The sequence below is a fragment of the Salminus brasiliensis genome, chromosome 9, assembly GCF_030463535.1.
Source record: "Salminus brasiliensis chromosome 9, fSalBra1.hap2, whole genome shotgun sequence".
Lineage (NCBI taxonomy): Eukaryota > Metazoa > Chordata > Actinopteri > Characiformes > Bryconidae > Salminus > Salminus brasiliensis.
Window position 1 is genome coordinate 13,973,855 of NC_132886.1, and position 16,845 is coordinate 13,990,699.

At 42.6% G+C, this 16,845-nt stretch overlaps 2 protein-coding genes across 3 annotated transcripts in view; both read left to right on the plus strand.

The window, feature by feature from the left end:
- tesk1b (testis associated actin remodelling kinase 1b) overlaps nucleotides 1-11,534 on the plus strand; it is a 32,788-nt gene extending 21,254 nt beyond the window's left edge. Inside the window, exons 6-13 of one of the 2 annotated variants that reach the window (XM_072687521.1) lie at nucleotides 53-135; nucleotides 2,729-2,819; nucleotides 3,028-3,111; nucleotides 4,676-4,762; nucleotides 4,844-4,943; nucleotides 5,531-7,822; nucleotides 8,623-8,743; nucleotides 11,157-11,534. In XM_072687521.1, the coding sequence (XP_072543622.1) occupies nucleotides 53-135; nucleotides 2,729-2,819; nucleotides 3,028-3,111; nucleotides 4,676-4,762; nucleotides 4,844-4,943; nucleotides 5,531-6,726 (1,641 nt within the window). In that variant the 3' untranslated portion in view covers nucleotides 6,727-7,822; nucleotides 8,623-8,743; nucleotides 11,157-11,534. Of the gene's footprint in view, nucleotides 1-52; nucleotides 136-2,728; nucleotides 2,820-3,027; nucleotides 3,112-4,675; nucleotides 4,763-4,843; nucleotides 4,944-5,530; nucleotides 7,823-8,622; nucleotides 9,309-11,156 lie in introns of those variants that run through there. The other variant, XM_072687520.1, reaches the window with a different exon arrangement.
- A 102-nt stretch (nucleotides 11,535-11,636) lies between these two features.
- Nucleotides 11,637-15,386, plus strand: LOC140562419 (uncharacterized). Its single transcript, XM_072688051.1, has 5 exons — nucleotides 11,637-11,663; nucleotides 11,770-12,030; nucleotides 12,798-12,936; nucleotides 13,248-13,360; nucleotides 14,261-15,386. The coding sequence occupies exons 1-5, from the start codon at nucleotides 11,637-11,639 to the stop codon at nucleotides 14,768-14,770; spliced, it is 1,050 nt and encodes a 349-aa protein (XP_072544152.1). The 3' UTR covers nucleotides 14,771-15,386.
- Nucleotides 15,387-16,845: the final 1,459 nt, after the last annotated feature.

Below are 16,845 nucleotides of genomic sequence, written 5' to 3' on the forward strand. Positions count from 1 at the left end.
ACACACACACAGACACACTGATGTGTTTGTATGTATGTGTGTGTGGGTGCAGAATTGCCTGGTGCGCTGGGAGAATGGAGCTTGCACTGCCGTTGTTGGGGACTTTGGCCTGGCAGAAAAAATTCCAGATTACAGGTCAGTAAATTCTTCTCTAATCTTCTCCTGTGCAGGACAGAATGACCAAGTAAGGGAATAAACAGGATGTTTAAGGGGCTATTTTTCAGATTTGTGTTCACTGTACCTGCTTGGCAGGTTTCTATTGCTCTCTTTCTGGAAGAAAGCCTGAAGATGTGCGTCAGTACAGTATAACTTTTTTCATTTTATTTATTTTTGTTATTTTTCTATTTCTTTTTACATGCTCTGTGTAATGGAAACCTAAATATTGTATAAATACTGTAAATATTGTATAAATTACTTATCTCATTGCTTATGGAGACTTTACTCAGTTCTGTCACACAGACTAGTAGCCAATTCTGGGCAGCCAATCAGGACAGAGATCATGTGTATATCAGTCTTAAAGGCACAGTAAAAGAAACGGACAGAGAGGATAAAAAATAGAGGATACAAAATAGTGGTGTGAAATGAATTCGGAACCCACTACAGGGTGTAGGAGCTACCCCAGGAAGTTGTAGTTGGTGTGTGTGTGTGTGTGTGTGTGTGTGTGTGTGTGTGTGTGTGTGTGTTTTGACTTGGTGTATGCTGCTCTTTGCAGAGTTGACTTGCTCCTTAGTCCGAGTGTGTGTGTGATTCAGTAGTGTTGTGCAGCACAGTGTGTTACTCTGTGAATTTTTTAATGTAATGTAATGTTAGTTTACGATCTGTGGCCTTATTCTCTATTCATTACAGCTTCCCCTTTAACACTACATCAGAAACGTGCACACACACTCTTATATAACACTGTTGCTAAACACAGGCAGCTGCTTGTGTGTGTGTGTGTGTGTGTGTGTGTGTGTCGCTGGTGCTCTGTTTCCGTTCTGTGTTTGTGTACAACTTCCTAATGTTTCCGTAAGTGTGTGTTATGCTTAGGCTTGTGTGTGTGTGTGTGTGTGTGTGTGTGTGTGTGCGCACTTGTGTTTGCAGTGCTTATCCTTCTAGAAACGGATTCGTTGCCGTGTTGTTTTTTTTCCATTATTGGTTCACAGGTGTTTGGCTATGTACATAATTTAAGGGTGTCTCAAGTGACAGACATGCTGCTGTCCTGAAGTAGGTGTGTGTGTGTGTGTGTGTGTGTGTGTGTGTGTGTGTGTGTGTGTGTGTGTGTGTGTGTGTGTGTGAATGAGAGGGAGAGAGGGAGTCAGTGTGTGTGTGTTGGGAGTTAGATAGAGGGCTTTTTGGAAAGCTTTCCTAATAAGGTCAAACTATTCCAGCAAGCTGCTGCTGACTGAGCCTCCACCAGCACTTCCCCAAATGGTGTTTACTCTACAAGCTTTGTTACACTTAACACTGTCTCTCTCTCTTTCTCACTCTTTCTCACCCCATCTCTCTATCTTTCTCTGCATCTCTCACTCTTCTCTTGCTTGCTTTCTGCATCTCTTGCTTGTTCTTTTGCTTGTTCTCTTTCTCTGCATCTCCCTGCAGCTCTCCCTGCAGCTCTCCCTGCAGCTCTCTCGCTCGCTCTCCCTGCAGCTCTCTCGCTCGCTCTCCCTGCAGCTCTCTCGCTCGCTCTCCCTGCAGCTCTCTCGCTCGCTCTCCCTGCAGCTCTCTCGCTCGCTCTCCCTGCAGCTCTTTCGCTCGCTCTCCCTGCAGCTCTCCCTGCAGCTCTCCCTGCAGCTCTCGCTCGTTCTCCCTCGTTCTCCCTGCAGCTCTTCCTGCATCTCTTGTTTGTTCTCTGTCGCTCTCTCTTTGCAGCTCTCTAGCTAGTTCTGTTTGCAGCTCTCGCTTGTTTTCTCTGCATCTCTTTGCATCTCTCGCTTGTTCTCGCTGCATCTCTCTGTATCTCTCTCTCTCTCTCTCTCTCGCTTCATCCCTCTCTTTCTGCATCTCCCGCTTTGTTCTCGCTGCATCTCTGCCTCGCTGCATCTCTGCCTCGCTGCATCTCCCGCTTGTTCTCTCTTGCTGCATCTCTTGTTGCATCTCTCTGCCTCACTGCGTCCTATTCTCGTGGCATTTTGCTTGTTTTTGTTGCATCTCGCAGCATCTCTCGCTTGTTCTCGCTCTGCATCTTGCAGGTTCAGGGTGGCTTTATTGACAATATTGTTAAAGTTTTAGGACAGAAAACAAAAAAATTGTTGATTGTGAACAGAAGAGGTGACGGCAATAGTAAATAAGTTATAATATATAAAGTGTGTGTGTGTGTGTGTGTGTGTGTGTGTGTGTGTGTGTGTGTGTGTGAGGATGGATTGTTTGACACTGCCTCTCAGATGAATACTGTCTCCTACTAATCTCATGTCTCTCTGTCTTTTTAGTCATCTCTCTCTGAATCACTCTTCCTCTTCTGCCCCCCCCCCCTTTCTTCCCTTTTCCCCACTTCCCCTTTTCTGGTCCTTCACCATGGTGCTAGATCTGTTTATACACTGTGTATTGTTGTTAGTCTGAAGCAACCCCCCCCCCTCCCCTCCCCCAGGAAGCTGCATTCAGACCACTGCTTTTCAGTTATCAGTGCAGAGCAGTGTGCTTGTGTAACACGTTAGTACACACCAGTAGCTAAAGAAGCATCAGGCCACAGTAGAAATCCAGGTGATCACTGAATAATGATGTATGTTTTGTCTGCGTTATTCTCTTCTCCTAGTGACGGGTCACAGACACAGTCATTGGCCATAGTGGGCTCCCCCTACTGGATGGCTCCAGAGGTTCTCAGAGGGGAGCAGTATGATGAAAAGGTGGGATGACTCAGTGTTTCCACCACATACAATCAGAAGATTGTTGCATTAGATACTACAAACCCTTTGAACACGTCCCTATCACTCTTATCACCCACCATTAACACTTATGAAATATGACTTGTCACCCCAAGTGTCCGATCCCTTTGACTAGTCATTGCTTTGTAGATGTGGTAAGCTGGTTAATTTTGTGTGTGTGTTTTTTCAGGTGGATGTATTTGCCTTCGGGATCATCCTTTGCGAAGTCATTGGTCGGATCCAGGCAGATCCAGACTTCCTACCCCGCACAGAGGTACACAAAGTCTGCTGTCCAGAGAGGGCTTGTTATTAGATTTTAGAGAATTGCTGTGAGGATTTGATTGTATTTAGTGACAAGTGGTGAGGATGTTGGATGATAACCACCCACCACATCCCTAACTCCTAAAAGTACTGGATGGAGCACAATCATTCCAGAGACCACAGTTCCACTGCTCCACAATGTTATGCTGGCGAGGGGGGGTATGGTGCCAAGAGGTCCATGTTTATCTGCTACAGAGAATCCTGTGAATTCCTGTTTTTTCTTGAGATGATTTACTTGATAAATATTTTTTCTATATTTTAAAAGTTTTAAGGTTTACAGGGCTAGGTTTATTAGACCATTAATAGACTGCTATTTTAGTCATTTAGTATTAAGCAAAAAGACTCAAGATCTCAAGCTATTCATGTTCTATATATTCATTCATATTGTGTATTACTGATCTAGACACTTGTAAGTCTTTTGCTGTGCTTGCTCTGCAGCGTAATGAGCCAATCACATCAATGATCATGAATGTTTCTAATCCTGTGTAATCACAGTTTTAAGTGTGTGAAATAGTTTAAAGGTAAACTCTTGCTCATATCTGAATGTTCAGGTAATTCACACTGTACTCTTATGCAACCAAGTAAGGTTTGATAAAGTGCTTTATTGGCTTTGCGTCTGATTGGTTGAAGACATCTGCTTATAGCTGTATTCAGTGAAAGGCCAATCACATTTGCCCAAACGCACACAGTTTTAGAATCCAGTCAGTTCCTGACCTGATTGCACACACACAGCCACCAGTGTCGCTTCTCAGAGTTCAAAGTGTGTAAAAAAGGAAAAAAAAGTGTGGTTTAGATTTATTATGCCACTTCAAACCATCTGTGGTGAGTGTGTTTGGATATGCAAACGCTCTCACTCTCTGACTACATGCAAAAACACACACACACACACACACACACACACACACACACACACACTGTAAAAGCAGCCATACTGTTTAAGATTTGATGGCGTTATGCACAGCCCTTGTTAAGGGTTTTCTGATCCGGGTAAGATCCACCAAATGAGTTGGATCACACCTATATATTGGGCAGCAGGTGAACGGTTAAAAACAGGACAAATGGGACAAGTGTGATTGAATGCCTAGATGGTGTCAGAGCATCTCTAAAGCATCAGGCAGGTCTTGTGGTGTTTTTTTTTTTTTTTGCGTTGGGCAAACATGGTTGAAGAAAAAACAACTGGTGAACCAGCAACAGCATCATGGACACATTAGGCTTGTTCATGCAATCCATGGAGGCCCCACCTCACCTACTGCCAATTACCATAGGACACCTAAAGTTCATCAGTTCTTAAGTTATGGCTGATTGGTGTAAATACTGTCTGTAAGCCCCCTAGTGGACCTCTGTAGTACCGCAGCCTTTTAGTTGTGGACAATAGTGCCCCCTGGTGATTGTCCGTGTGTATAATGTTCCTAACTTATCTAGGTCAGTTTGCTGCTTCTGTAAGCCTCTGTAAACAAAAATGCACAGAATGGACAATAAACTTTAAATCTAATAAAGCTATTTCTTTTATTATGCAGGATTTTGGTCTGGACGTGGATGCATTTCAGCACATGGTGAGAGACTGCCCCCCTGCCTTCTTCAACCTTGCGGTCACCTGCTGTAGTGTAAGTTCGTTGCACACATTTGGAACCACAACCTTCCTACATAGAACACCTACATTTAACAGCTCTCTCTCTCTCTCTCAGATGAGGGTCCAGAGTCGTCCCCCTTTCTCTGTGATTGTTGCCGAGCTGGATGAGCGAATGAGTGCTGGACAGCAAACAGAGCAGGCAGTGCCTGCTAAAGGTATGCCAGCCAAAGTCTTTCCTTTCTCCTTTACCCACTTTCTCAAGAGATGCACACACACAAATTCAAAAGATGGGATGAAATATTCTCATCACCTGCAGACTGCTTCGCTATATTGGCACATTTTGAAGCATCAAACAATATTACTGTATCGCATCAGTCCACATGCACAAATTACACTTCTCAACTATAGGGGGAGTCTGGGAGCAAGAAATGGCAATCTCCCGTAGTTTTGCTTTAATATTTTTAACTGAACTCCCCAGCAGTCTGATTATTTTAGTCCCTTTTGTGTTAAACATTTCCTGAGTTGTGAAATAATGGATGTAATAAAAGGTGACACTGAGACATAAGTTCTACTCTAAAACACCACTAATTCCATGTTGTTAATGCTCAAGCTTCGGCCTCAGTGCTCTCATGGACACTGCGTAAAGTGGATACTTGAGTCATCAATTTGTTTTTTAAAAAGAATGTAATGTTATGACAATGTAATTTAATGAAAATGAAGATTCTGCATGTGATCTTGGTCATTGATCTTATATTCTATTTTTAAATTGATTACATATGTTTTTCTTTCTTCTGCTTTATAGACCCAGTCTCCCCTACCACACGGTCACCAAGCTGGAGAAGGTCGTCTCTGCATGCCCCAGCAGATGGCCGCCTGTCTCGCAGTAAATCGGACATGCTCCCTCCTCACCCTGCTCAGGTCACCCCTACCCGGGTCAACCCCTTCTCCCAGCGGCATGACCTGAACGGCGGGCGCATCAAACTTTTCGACACTCCGAGCAAATCGGTCATATCCCTCACCTTCACCTTGCCCCCGCCCCATGACCCCTGCAGCCCCACCCGCTGCAGGAAGGCCCCACTCCGGCTACACAGGCGATGCCAGTCATTGCCCTGCACACCGGAGGACATACAGTCATTAAGAAGCAACAGCGAGAGCGATTCACATGAGCGTAGCCTGAGCGGAAAGAGTCTAGAAGCCAACGAGGAGACTCCTAATGGTCCCAATCTACCAGACATGGACAGTGACAGTGTGGCAAACCTATACACAGAGATAGAACACGACAACGTGTTCAACACTCCTAAAGATACACGTCCTGATAAGATACAGGTCCAGCGTCCTGTAGATGACAGTGTTTCAAACGGGCCCAGTTCTCCTCATGAGCTCCAAAGACCAAACTGTGCACCAGAAGCACCGGAGGAGTCCGAAAACAAACAAGTGGTTGTTATAAACGACTCTATTCAGGAAGAACCGGAAGAGGTGGAGAGCAAGGAGATGATGAAGGGTTATGACCTTCAAGCTGATGACTCAGGTCTTCCCATAGATCTTGAGTTAATGTCCATAGACAGGCTGACTGAGGAGAGTGTGGAGGAGGGGATGGACTGCAGCAGCTCCTCTAGCACACCAGATGCCGCTGTCCGCGATTCACCCAAAACCTTCACAAACGGCTGGAGCCCGCCCATATTGAACGAACCCCCTTCTTTGCCCCCTTTACCTGACCTGGACAACAACAACAGCCCAGTGCAACCTTTGGGCCTGGCTGGAAATGGTTTTCGTGGAGCTGCCACCTCCCCTGTGACTCCTCCAGACCAGGAGGAAGTCGTGGCCTGTTCAGGCTGCTGCCTGGCGGGCTTTAGTTTTCCGTCCATGTGCATGCGTGGAGCGCGCCGGAACCCATACAAGAACTTAAACGAGGATTCAGCCACAAAAAGGCTGCTGTGCAGAGTCCAGCTGCAGTCACCGGCTGAGCCCAGCCTTGCTCTGCCAAGCACACACACATAAAGGAAGGTGGACACTTGTCATTTGTCATTTATCGTAACCTAAGAGGCACCTTACATACTCATGCTGTTGCTTTATTGCACCGATGCAAAGAGAAGCGTTTAATAATGTGATGGGCGGGGCTTATTTTGGGTCATTTAGTGAATCGATTTAGTTAAATAGGCCCCTCCCACTCCAATTTAACTTGAATGTGCCTGTCTGCCCTCAGGGGTCGACAGTCTGTCGAGCAAACCATGTCTTATTGAGGAGCGTTGTAAATATCATTACTCTGTTTTTTCGATCCAACAGTTGAGCTGTTGGATCTCTACCCTGAAGCGAGGATGTGCTGTGCATTGGTGTAACTTACTATGAGTGTGTGTGTGTGTGTGTGTGTGTGTGTGTGTGTGTGTGTGTGAAGAGAACGAGAGAGAGATACTTGATATTGAATAATAACTTATTTTCCTTTCTGTTTGATCTTTTTTGCCTCGCCTTTCTTTAATGGCACCTGAGATACTGATTGTCATGGTTGTTATTTTGAACTTTGTAAAGAATGCAGAATTTTGAGGATGCAAAAAGTTAAAATGTATTATTTTAGTAATTGAAAGTAAATGCCATTAAAATATAATTGGTATCTAACTCCACTAGAGAGAGCTGTTTCTGTCTGTCTGCTTGTCTATCTGTCCGTCACTCACTCGTAGACATACTCAAACACACTCTCTCTATCTCTTGCGTCACACTTCTGTGGCTCTCCCAGCCCTCATATTGTGGTTGTGTTGACACTTTGGTATCCATCCTGGTTCAGGTGAGCATTACAAAAGCCTCCACTCTCTCGTTTTTCTCTCTCCAGGGACTTGCTTAGCTAACAAACAAAAAGAGGAGGGAGAAAAACGTGTCTGAAAAATATTTGAGTGCATCTGAGAGTATATTTATCGTGTGTGTGTGTGTGTGTGTGTGTGTGTGTGTGTGTAGGATGTGTGTGTCTGAGTTTCAATATGTTCCATATCTGAATAGGTGTTTAACATTTTAGCTGAAACCCTCTGCCTCCCTGACTTTGCTGAACCTGCGATAATGCTAGCTGTATTCTCAGCCTTCTGGATGGTCTGTCTGATTCTGAGAGTGGGTGAGCTTGTTTCTTCAGTTCTTTGAGTTAAGTCTTTTTTTTGGCTGCATCCAAAGCCACATACCACTGTGTGCAAACTGCTACATCACCAGCAGAACTGCCTTCATCAGTAGTGTTAAGACAATACAGTAGTATGTGGGTTTCAGATGCAGAATGCATGTCTCACATAGAATAATAGCTGTGTGAATATGCAAGGAATCACTTTAAGAAGGTTAACTTTTAAGAACGGTTCACTTAGCACTTCTCACCTTCATAACATCTGAAGTTTTCTGTATAAATAAGTCGCATCATCTTAATGTTTCATATTTGTGTATGTCATTTACAGTGCTGTCAAGAAGTATTCCCCCACCTCCTTATTTCCTGTATTTTTGCACGAGTCTCAGTTAATGGCTATATTTCAGATCCACCGAACAAAAAGCGCAGCTTTAAAATTGTTGTACCCATGTTTAAAAATAAATAAATAAATAAATAAATTTTCCTATTAATCTAATAACTGCCTGTGCCACTGTTTGGCAGCAACAGCAGCACCCTCTCTACACTTCTAGTCTCATTTGGAGCAGATATACATAGATACACGTGGTATAAACCCCCTCAGTATTGAGCTGTGGAGCAGTGGAACTTTTTGTTTTCAGGAATGATGGAGCACCATCCAATACCTTTTGGATGAGTTGGGGTGGTGATCATCCAAGATCCTAACCTCACTGATACTCTGGTCACTGAATGCTAGCAAATCCTCACAGCAGTTCTCCAAAATCTAGTAGAAAGTCTTTGAACTTTTTATGTGTGTGTGTGGTCCCTAGGTCCCTCTCTCTCGTCCTGCACTCCCAGTGTGAGCGTACTGGATTTACACTGTCACTTACAGTGGAACTGTCCTGATCTCAACTCCAGCACGACCTTCACTGTCCAGACCAAGGCACAAGGGTGTGTATATTTAAACAGGCTTCTAACCGCAGTTTCTTTCTTGCACTGATTGTCTCTCTCTTATCAGTTCACACCATCACACTCTGCTAAATGAGGTAGATTGTGTCAAATGTCTGGTTGAGAAATATGAATCAAAAGGGTCACCCTGAACACCATTTAAAAAGGGGGTTCTTCCAGGGTTGTTTGTCATGGCATTGTTCTTTGTATTCTGCATCCCATGTGAAGTCAAAATGTTTAAATGAAAAGAGTGTTTAAGGTTTTCATTTCTTATAATTCTTCCTTATTTAAGGATTTTAGCAGGATGTGTTTTGTCTGAGAAATGTCATTGTACAGTGTAATTCTGTAGGTTTTCAAAAATGACAGTGTGATTTGCCAAATAATGTAACAAATGATATGTGTTTCATTACCTTTATTGTTTTATTGTGCTATTTGTATCTGTTTTGAAGGAATTTCAGGCAGGCACAACGTGTGGAAGCGTATGGATGAAGCTAGAACGGAGGTTTTTCACGGGTCTAGACTTGTAATAGTTCAAATTATTTTTCTTCTGTTTCTAATAAATCGTTGCTGTCACACAAACCTTGCATCTCCAAAATAGTAACTTTTAAAAGTTATATTTTTTTTACAAAGTCATTGTAAATATATATATATATATATATATATATATATATATATATATATATATATATATATATATATATATATATATATTTATTTTGGAGCTTTTCTATTGGTCGATTTTGACGCATTGTAAAGGACAACTGCCAGATTCACATTTTGAATTATGTGAATGATTTATTATTATGCTAGAAATGTAGTAATACAGTGCATCACAGCCATTTGAGTATATTGTAACATGCAACATCCACACATAAAAGCCAGTAGATATTGTAAAGGCATAAATGTTGTGAGTGTTAAAATGACTGATAGCCTGGAGTGGGTCTCATAGATATTTTTCATAGGTTTTTATTTGATCACAACTGATGTGATTTAAGTCTTTTAACATTGACTTCTCAGTGTCCCACATTTGGAACAGACCTGTCCCACAGTAGAAAAGGCAGATTGTGAGACCGTTTGACACTAATAGTTCTATTTTTGTTATAAAGGGGATTTCTGCCTTTTCAATCAAACTTCTGATTTGATTAGTTCACGTCCTGAAGATTTCAGAGTGGTTCTTTGTGTGGATTTGATGTACCGGCTTCAGTAGTTTGAAATGCAAAAAATACCCCACATTTTTAGACTAATTTACTCTGTTATGAGTCAAAGAACCCTGTGTCAGTGCTGGTTAGAATCCTTTTTGCAACCAGTGTACCCGCACACATGAACAGAAGAACAGTGGAAAAGAGGAGGGGGAGCATAAGCTGGAACTGATGGTGCACCTAAGCTAAACCACACGGCAGTTTCACTTGAGGCTAACAGCCACAGCGTACGCTCTGTCCCTGTGTGCATCTGTGAACGGCTGTGTGCGCGGGTGTGTGTGTGCACCTGCTCTCCCGTTTTGTCAGAATCGAAAAAGAAAAGCAGCTCGCTTTAGTTTCCTTTGACTCAGCTCTGCATGTTGAAGTGAGGTAAATTCAAATGAGGAAATAGAGTTCGAGAAACTGAGTGTGATAGTGGCAACTTTTTTCCACCAAAATTAACTAACAGGACTTCACAGAATTCACTTCACAGTCAGTGAACATGCCTACATTACTAATTAAATAATACTGATTACAGTTATCTTCTTGAGGAATCTGCAGTGATTGAGATGGCAGTTTATGAGATGAATAAATCCTCATGTTCTTTATTATAGTATGAAACAAAGCCTGATACACAGATACACTCTGACAGTTAAAATAACTGATGACCGCGAGGCAGGAGGTCGTTGTCAGGTAGTATTTTCCCCAGTTTACAATGTAAACTATAAGAATTGGCAGTGAAAGTCAAGTGGTTTGAGAGAGAACAGCTTGTTCTAGGATTGCTAGACAGCAGAAGACCTTTAGCAGACTCCAACGTGGTGGCACACTGTTCCACTGTGCAAAAACACCTGCACAAAAATGACCTTAATAGACAATTGTGATCAGAAGAGCCCCCTTCCTGCATCCTCACCACAAATGTCAGTCGTAAACACTGACTGTTTTGACCACAGTGAGTAAAGGTATGTAAGGAGGAAAAAATGCTTTCGCAAAGGGCCTCACAGCCCCTGACTTTACTAAAAGTCTGTGAATGGACCTTAAAAGAATCATGCATCCAAGACTGCTGATTATTTCTTTTTGTCTTTGTAAAGATTTCTCTTTTTTTCTCTTCTTCAATTGATGCCATTAAATCTTAGACTGAACAGAATGATAAATACACCTGGTCTCTTATGTTGGTCAGTGTTTATTGTATCTAGTTTACTTGGTTATTAATACAGCATAGTGTTCTGTGTGTTTTGCAGTGGAGAGTGGCAGAACGTCTCTGAGTGTTTCCAGATCTCATCCAATACCTGTGATGTGTCTCAGGCCTTCACAGATGATTTGCTCTACAACTTTATCAGACTGGGTTTGAACCGTGGGCACGGAGAGATTCGCTGGACCCCAACACAGCTCTGTGAACTGTTCACAAACCGTTCGTATTAAAACTCTTCTATGTCGTTTACTGCTTGCAAGCCTAGGGGCATATGCTCTGAACAAGCACAAATGAATTCAGTGATGTCACTGTCTGCTGCATGTTTGTTATTTCTGATGAAGTTTGTTCTAGGACAGCAGAATTGGATCAGGTAGGTTTTTATTATTATTTTATTTTTATTTTTTTCTTCCCCAATAATCCAATCCATAATTTTTTTTTTTGCTGAAATTTTTGAAAGTTTAAATAAGCAAGTTCAGTCAGTTGTAGCGTAACAATCGTTGTGGCCAAAGGACCTCAGAAACTTTGTGGGATGTTCTACAGCTGTCGTGCACACGAGGTGCACCACAAGTCGTTAATGCCAGAGGGGAACACCAGTATTCGTCTTTTAATAACTGAATGAATAATAAGCGAATCTGCTTCTGTTTCACTGACACTGAAATGAGGTTGTTTATCTTGTCCATGATGTTGATCTTGTCACAGCGGATGCCAGGTTCAGCCCTCCCTCTGTCTCCGTCTCTCTGGATGGGCCCAAGCTGTGGGTAGACGTGGCATTCCCCTGTGCTCCGTCTGTGCTCTGCCAAAGTGATGAAGAGAAGGAGCAAGGTGATGAAGCAGCTGAATTAAGCTGCTGTTCCATCACCAGATTGCTCCAGCCCAACACCTCTGTGATCCTTTACAACAAACACGATGCAGCTGATACTCAGGTATCCAAACGCTGCTCTGCTTTTCTCTTTTAATGGGATTCTTTTTACCCAGAAATGCTGAGCTGGAGCAAAGTAGGGAGTGTGATGTAAATGTGATTGTGCTGACTTCAATAGGCTGAAATGATCGACATTCATATCAGCATATCTGGGTGAAGTGTTTCTTTCATCAAAGTATTATTATATAGGAGAGTGAGAATAGGCACATGTGCAAGGCGGACACCACCTCTGCATTAGGCAGCCAACAAGACTGGAGGAAAGCGCTGGGTACATTGACCTCAGCTGTGATGCATCAGCCAGCAGAGGCTTATACCTGCCAGCATTACAGTGGGGGTGATGAGGGAGAGTCAGACACCACCTACTGAATTGGACATGCTCTCTCTGGCTCCGGCAGCTGATGGCATGACCCAGGATTCAAACTTGTGCTGCTGATTTCTGGGCTGTGGCTTTCTCAGGGATTGAATACGTAGTATAACATAGTTATAACTGTTTTGACCATTGCGCCACTCTGGGGCCCTAAAAGGTTTTGTAAATAACACAAGAAGACCAACCGTTAAATATTTCATGGTTTTCTGAGTTGTCATGTTTCTATGTTGTCACTGTTGGAGAATAAATATATTTGAAGTGGAACCTTTACATAAGAACAAGGGGGAATGTTTTCCTTTCCTTTTGTAAAATGATTTGATTCAATGTAATTTGGCCAATTTTTTGGGAGGTGGTGATGTGATCATGTTCTAGTGTTGCTCACTTCTTTTATGTATCTGTTCTAGACTTACACTAAGGAGTTTGAGACCAGCCCATCAAGAGTAGAGTTTGGTTGGCTGGTGGCCGGTCAGGAGTACTGTGCTGTGGCCCACTTTGCTTCTTCCCCTCGCTCTGAGCCAAAGTGTATTCATGTCCCGTTACAGGGTAAGTCAGGCTCTTTGGTACTTAGTAAGCCTTTTTTCAGGTTCCCTGCATTGTTTACCTTAAGGCAGTAGAATATTAGGAATGTGTTCAGAGGTATTGGGTTTGTGGCAGAATATTTGTGTACAGAAATTGGTTTAAAACTTTAAACAAGTTACATTTGACTGTTTTATATTTTTATAAAATGACTCTTCATAACACTGTGTATTATATAGATTTGAATGCCTGAAAGTCGTCTCATAGTTTGATGTGTCATGTGGAAGCTGCACTTTCAATGAAGTAAGCCTCTAATCTAATCTCTGTGGTCTCTGTAGGAAGCCTGAACGTAGCAGTGCTGTGTGGAATGCTCATTGCTTTACTTCTCATTGCGGTGTGTTTCTTGGGGAGACGGTGGGCTTCATCCGACACCAGACTCCCTAAAAATCTGGTACTGTTTTGCACCTGGGGAAACTCTAATAAAGCATTAAGCCTCTTTGGCCACTTTAAAGCAACATAATGGAAAACTGGCAATCCTTTGCCTCTGGGCACCTCCATCAGGAGGAAAGTGATATTAATGCTTTGAGCCAACATGAAAGGACACATTTTTCTGGACGAGCTGAGAGATACAGTCTTATAACAGAAAGTGAAAGAAGAATGAGGGCTGAAGTGGTTTACACAAATATGCAGTGTTGACAGTTCTCACAAGCGTTGTCCTTGCCGCCCCACCTAAAATTACACACTGCAGTTAGCAATGTGCTGAGCCCGGAGTAGAAACGACAGTAAAGCTATTCCCCCTATTACAGGCCAGTGGAACATCACAGCTGTTATTTTGAGGTAAAATGCTGTTTCAAGTGTGGTAAAATCACTGTAATCCAGAGCCTCAACACTTGTTTAATATATTATTATTGTGTGCCATTACATACCATTATAGTTTACTATTTACTATATTATATATATTTTTTCATTTATGTTTAATACAATTTTAATGTGGGTAAGTTATGATTTAAAATTCCTGGCTGTATTTGATGGATCCTACAAAACATAACTTCCAAGAAATGCTGTCTTCCTAGGTTTATCAACATTAGGCAAAGGTTTCTAAGCAATGTCATGATAAAAGATTGACGGCACAAACATTGACGCATAATATAGAATTCAACTAATGTGGGCTGGGCATCCCAAAAGCATCATAGTACAAAGATGATTCTTAAATGGTGAAGCAAGATGCTTTTGGGGAAACTGGGTACGAGTGCATGTCAGCTTTTAGGTCTGGAATTATCCCTTTTAAAATGTTATTTTGTAACCTTTTTAGTTCTCCTCAGTTTTTAATGTGGTGCATATGTTTGTGCAGATGTCTCTTCAGAATGTGGATCAGGAGTCTCCCTTTGTGGTTGAATGTGGGCAAGCAGCTCTAGAAGAAGAGGAGAACTCTATAGTTCTTCTGTCCATTGTACCCCTGTATAGCACGTCTGATCTTTCCGAGCCTGGGAGCCAATCCGCCTGTTTGTGCTCACAAAGTCTTGAAGATGTCAGGAGATATTACGCATCATCCATTCTGCAGCACCAGGCTTTTGATGAACATGATGGAGATACAGGGTCTCATTTGGAAACTGATGGAGACTCCCCTTCAGATCAGTATCCAGGACATCTATGGCCATTAGATCCAGCTCTAAGAACAGGTCAAGCATGTTTACGTGAAGACTGTCTTCCTCTGGGTGATTTGGGCGTCCCTTTAAGCTCTGTGAAAGTAGCCGGGGGTCAGAGAGAAGAAATGGAGCTTGATCATGTACATGAAGTACTTATGAACCTGAAAATGGTCAATGATTCCCAGTTAGTGTCTGATAGAGATCATGGAGAATGAAAAAAGGGCTCACATTGAAGCTCAGCAACTTTCCTTCAGAAACGTGGACATGTTGACTTGATCCAAGTCATTCCAAAACAAGGAAAGACGAGGAGTCCAATCTATAACTCTTCTCAAGTCTGCACAGAACTTTCTTTACTTGCGTGGGCGGCTCTTGGCTTTGCTTATGAAGAAGACTGAGATGGACAGTTGTTTAACGGAATGCCTCCAGCAGTAGAAAAGGCTCTGCAGTTTTAAAGCGAATAATCAATAAAGTGAACTCTTGGTGCCAGGCTGTCTTACCCCACTCCTGGACAGCAAAACACCTTTAGTTTCATTCCAACCCTAACTTAACACATCTACTTACCTTTGGGTGGGTGGATCAGGTGTTCAGTTTAAGGCTGGGCTGAAAGCTAAATGAATAGTTAACCGCAGAGTGAGGGCTCCACAGCTAGTATCTAAATATTCTTAATAGTGCAAATCTCGCATACACTTGCATAGTGAGCCATCAAAGCCATGGAAGATGTGAATAAACTATCAATGCTACTGTATCAGTGGTTTCACTACTCACGTTTGTGTTCAGTCTGTTTTTTTTTTATATATATAAAACTATTAAAATCATTTGTTGTCAAATTAATCCCTTTTTTTCTCCTAATTTGGTACTGCCCATTAACCCACTACCACTAGCAATGCTCCTGATACTAGAAGGGTAAATACTTAACGCATCTCCTCCAATACATACAAAGTCTGCCACCCCCCTTTTCAAACTGCCGCAGATGTGGCATCACCGGGCAGCAGACAGGCTTAGAAGAACATGCCGGGTCTCCAGCTCCACCGTGCCAGCTAACAGATGCCTGTGCCGGCCAACGTTGCTTGAGGGTAATGACTGGAGCGGGCACTATCTACCCACCGAGAGAGCGTGGCCAAATGCACTCTCTCAGACTCTGGCCACTGATGGCAAAGTGGCTTTAGACCAATGAGCTTCTTGAAGGACAAAAGGTCTTTTTGAAAATGTTTCTGAAATATGAAATGGTGAGATTTCAAGATTCATTTCTTAAAGATGAAAATCAAAGAAAAACAAAATTTAGTGATTAAACTTTGGTGCATCTTTTATGCATTTTCATAAACTGTCCAGCTGTGATGTGGCCTTCCATCATGTATGATCGTAGTCATTTTTGTGTTGTCAGGTCATGACTTTGTACATATGGAATAATTCTGTTCACCATGTGCCATAGTGTGTCACCTCAGTATATTTTATGTATGAATAAATCAAATAAATGGTGAGATGGAAAGGCTCTCGATCTGCTGGCCACTGTTAATGGCCTCCAGATTCACTGTTGGTTTTGGGATGCCCCCATACAGTGGTGTGACTCATTTCTGTAGGCTGCTATAAATCCTCTCCCATTGGGTTTTCAACCTCCCTGGTGGACTTGAATGCTCTCATGGGCCAAACATGGAGGAAGGGGGGAGGGGGGGGGGCACACTCCTTCTTTGCCTGCTATTGCTTGTGGGTTCCCCCCCTCATCACTTCCCTCACTGACTCAACACTGCCTAACATGGCATCACTTTCTGTGGCCCATGCAGTGCAATTCACATTCACGTAACGTGTGCACTCTTTACTGATGAAATCTTTGTTCTAGAAAACCAGAATCTGCTCGAAGGAGAAAGCAGGTTTGTGTTGTGTCCAATTGTGTTTTTTTGACCCCCTGCTAACTTTTTTAACTTCTGGCTGCACTGACCCTTTTTTAAGGTTTTTGAGCTTGTATTGCTCTCTGGTTGGTTTCGCTCCATTTCGTGCTGATTAATCCAGTGGAAAAAGGCAACTGATTTGCTGCTCTGTCGTTTGGCGAGGAAGGGGGTAGGGTGTATGTGCCAGCGTGACCTTTAGTGAATAAAACTGTAGCAAATCATTCCACCAGCAGATTAATATATGCAACATGTAAATCAAAACGTGTGATGCCAAATTGCGCTGCACTAAAGACCAGTGTGTTAAATGTCAAGTTTCGAGTTGACCGAATTGAAAGGCAGGAGAAAAATACAGAGAGAGGAAACAAGCGCTGCTTTAATAAAGCCACAACCCACAGGCTTGAAAAACA

What these genes read in the sequence shown, in the direction of transcription:
- LOC140562419 (XM_072688051.1), top strand. Translation starts at nt 11,637, where the DNA reads ATGTTCTACAGCTGTCGTGCACACGAG. An exon ending in ACAGCTGTCGTGCACACGAG is followed by an intron (nt 11,664 to 11,769) that starts GTGCACCACAAG and finishes CACTGAAATGAG; the next exon opens with GTTGTTTATCTTGTCCATGA. An exon ending in ACGATGCAGCTGATACTCAG is followed by an intron (nt 12,031 to 12,797) that starts GTATCCAAACGC and finishes TATCTGTTCTAG; the next exon opens with ACTTACACTAAGGAGTTTGA.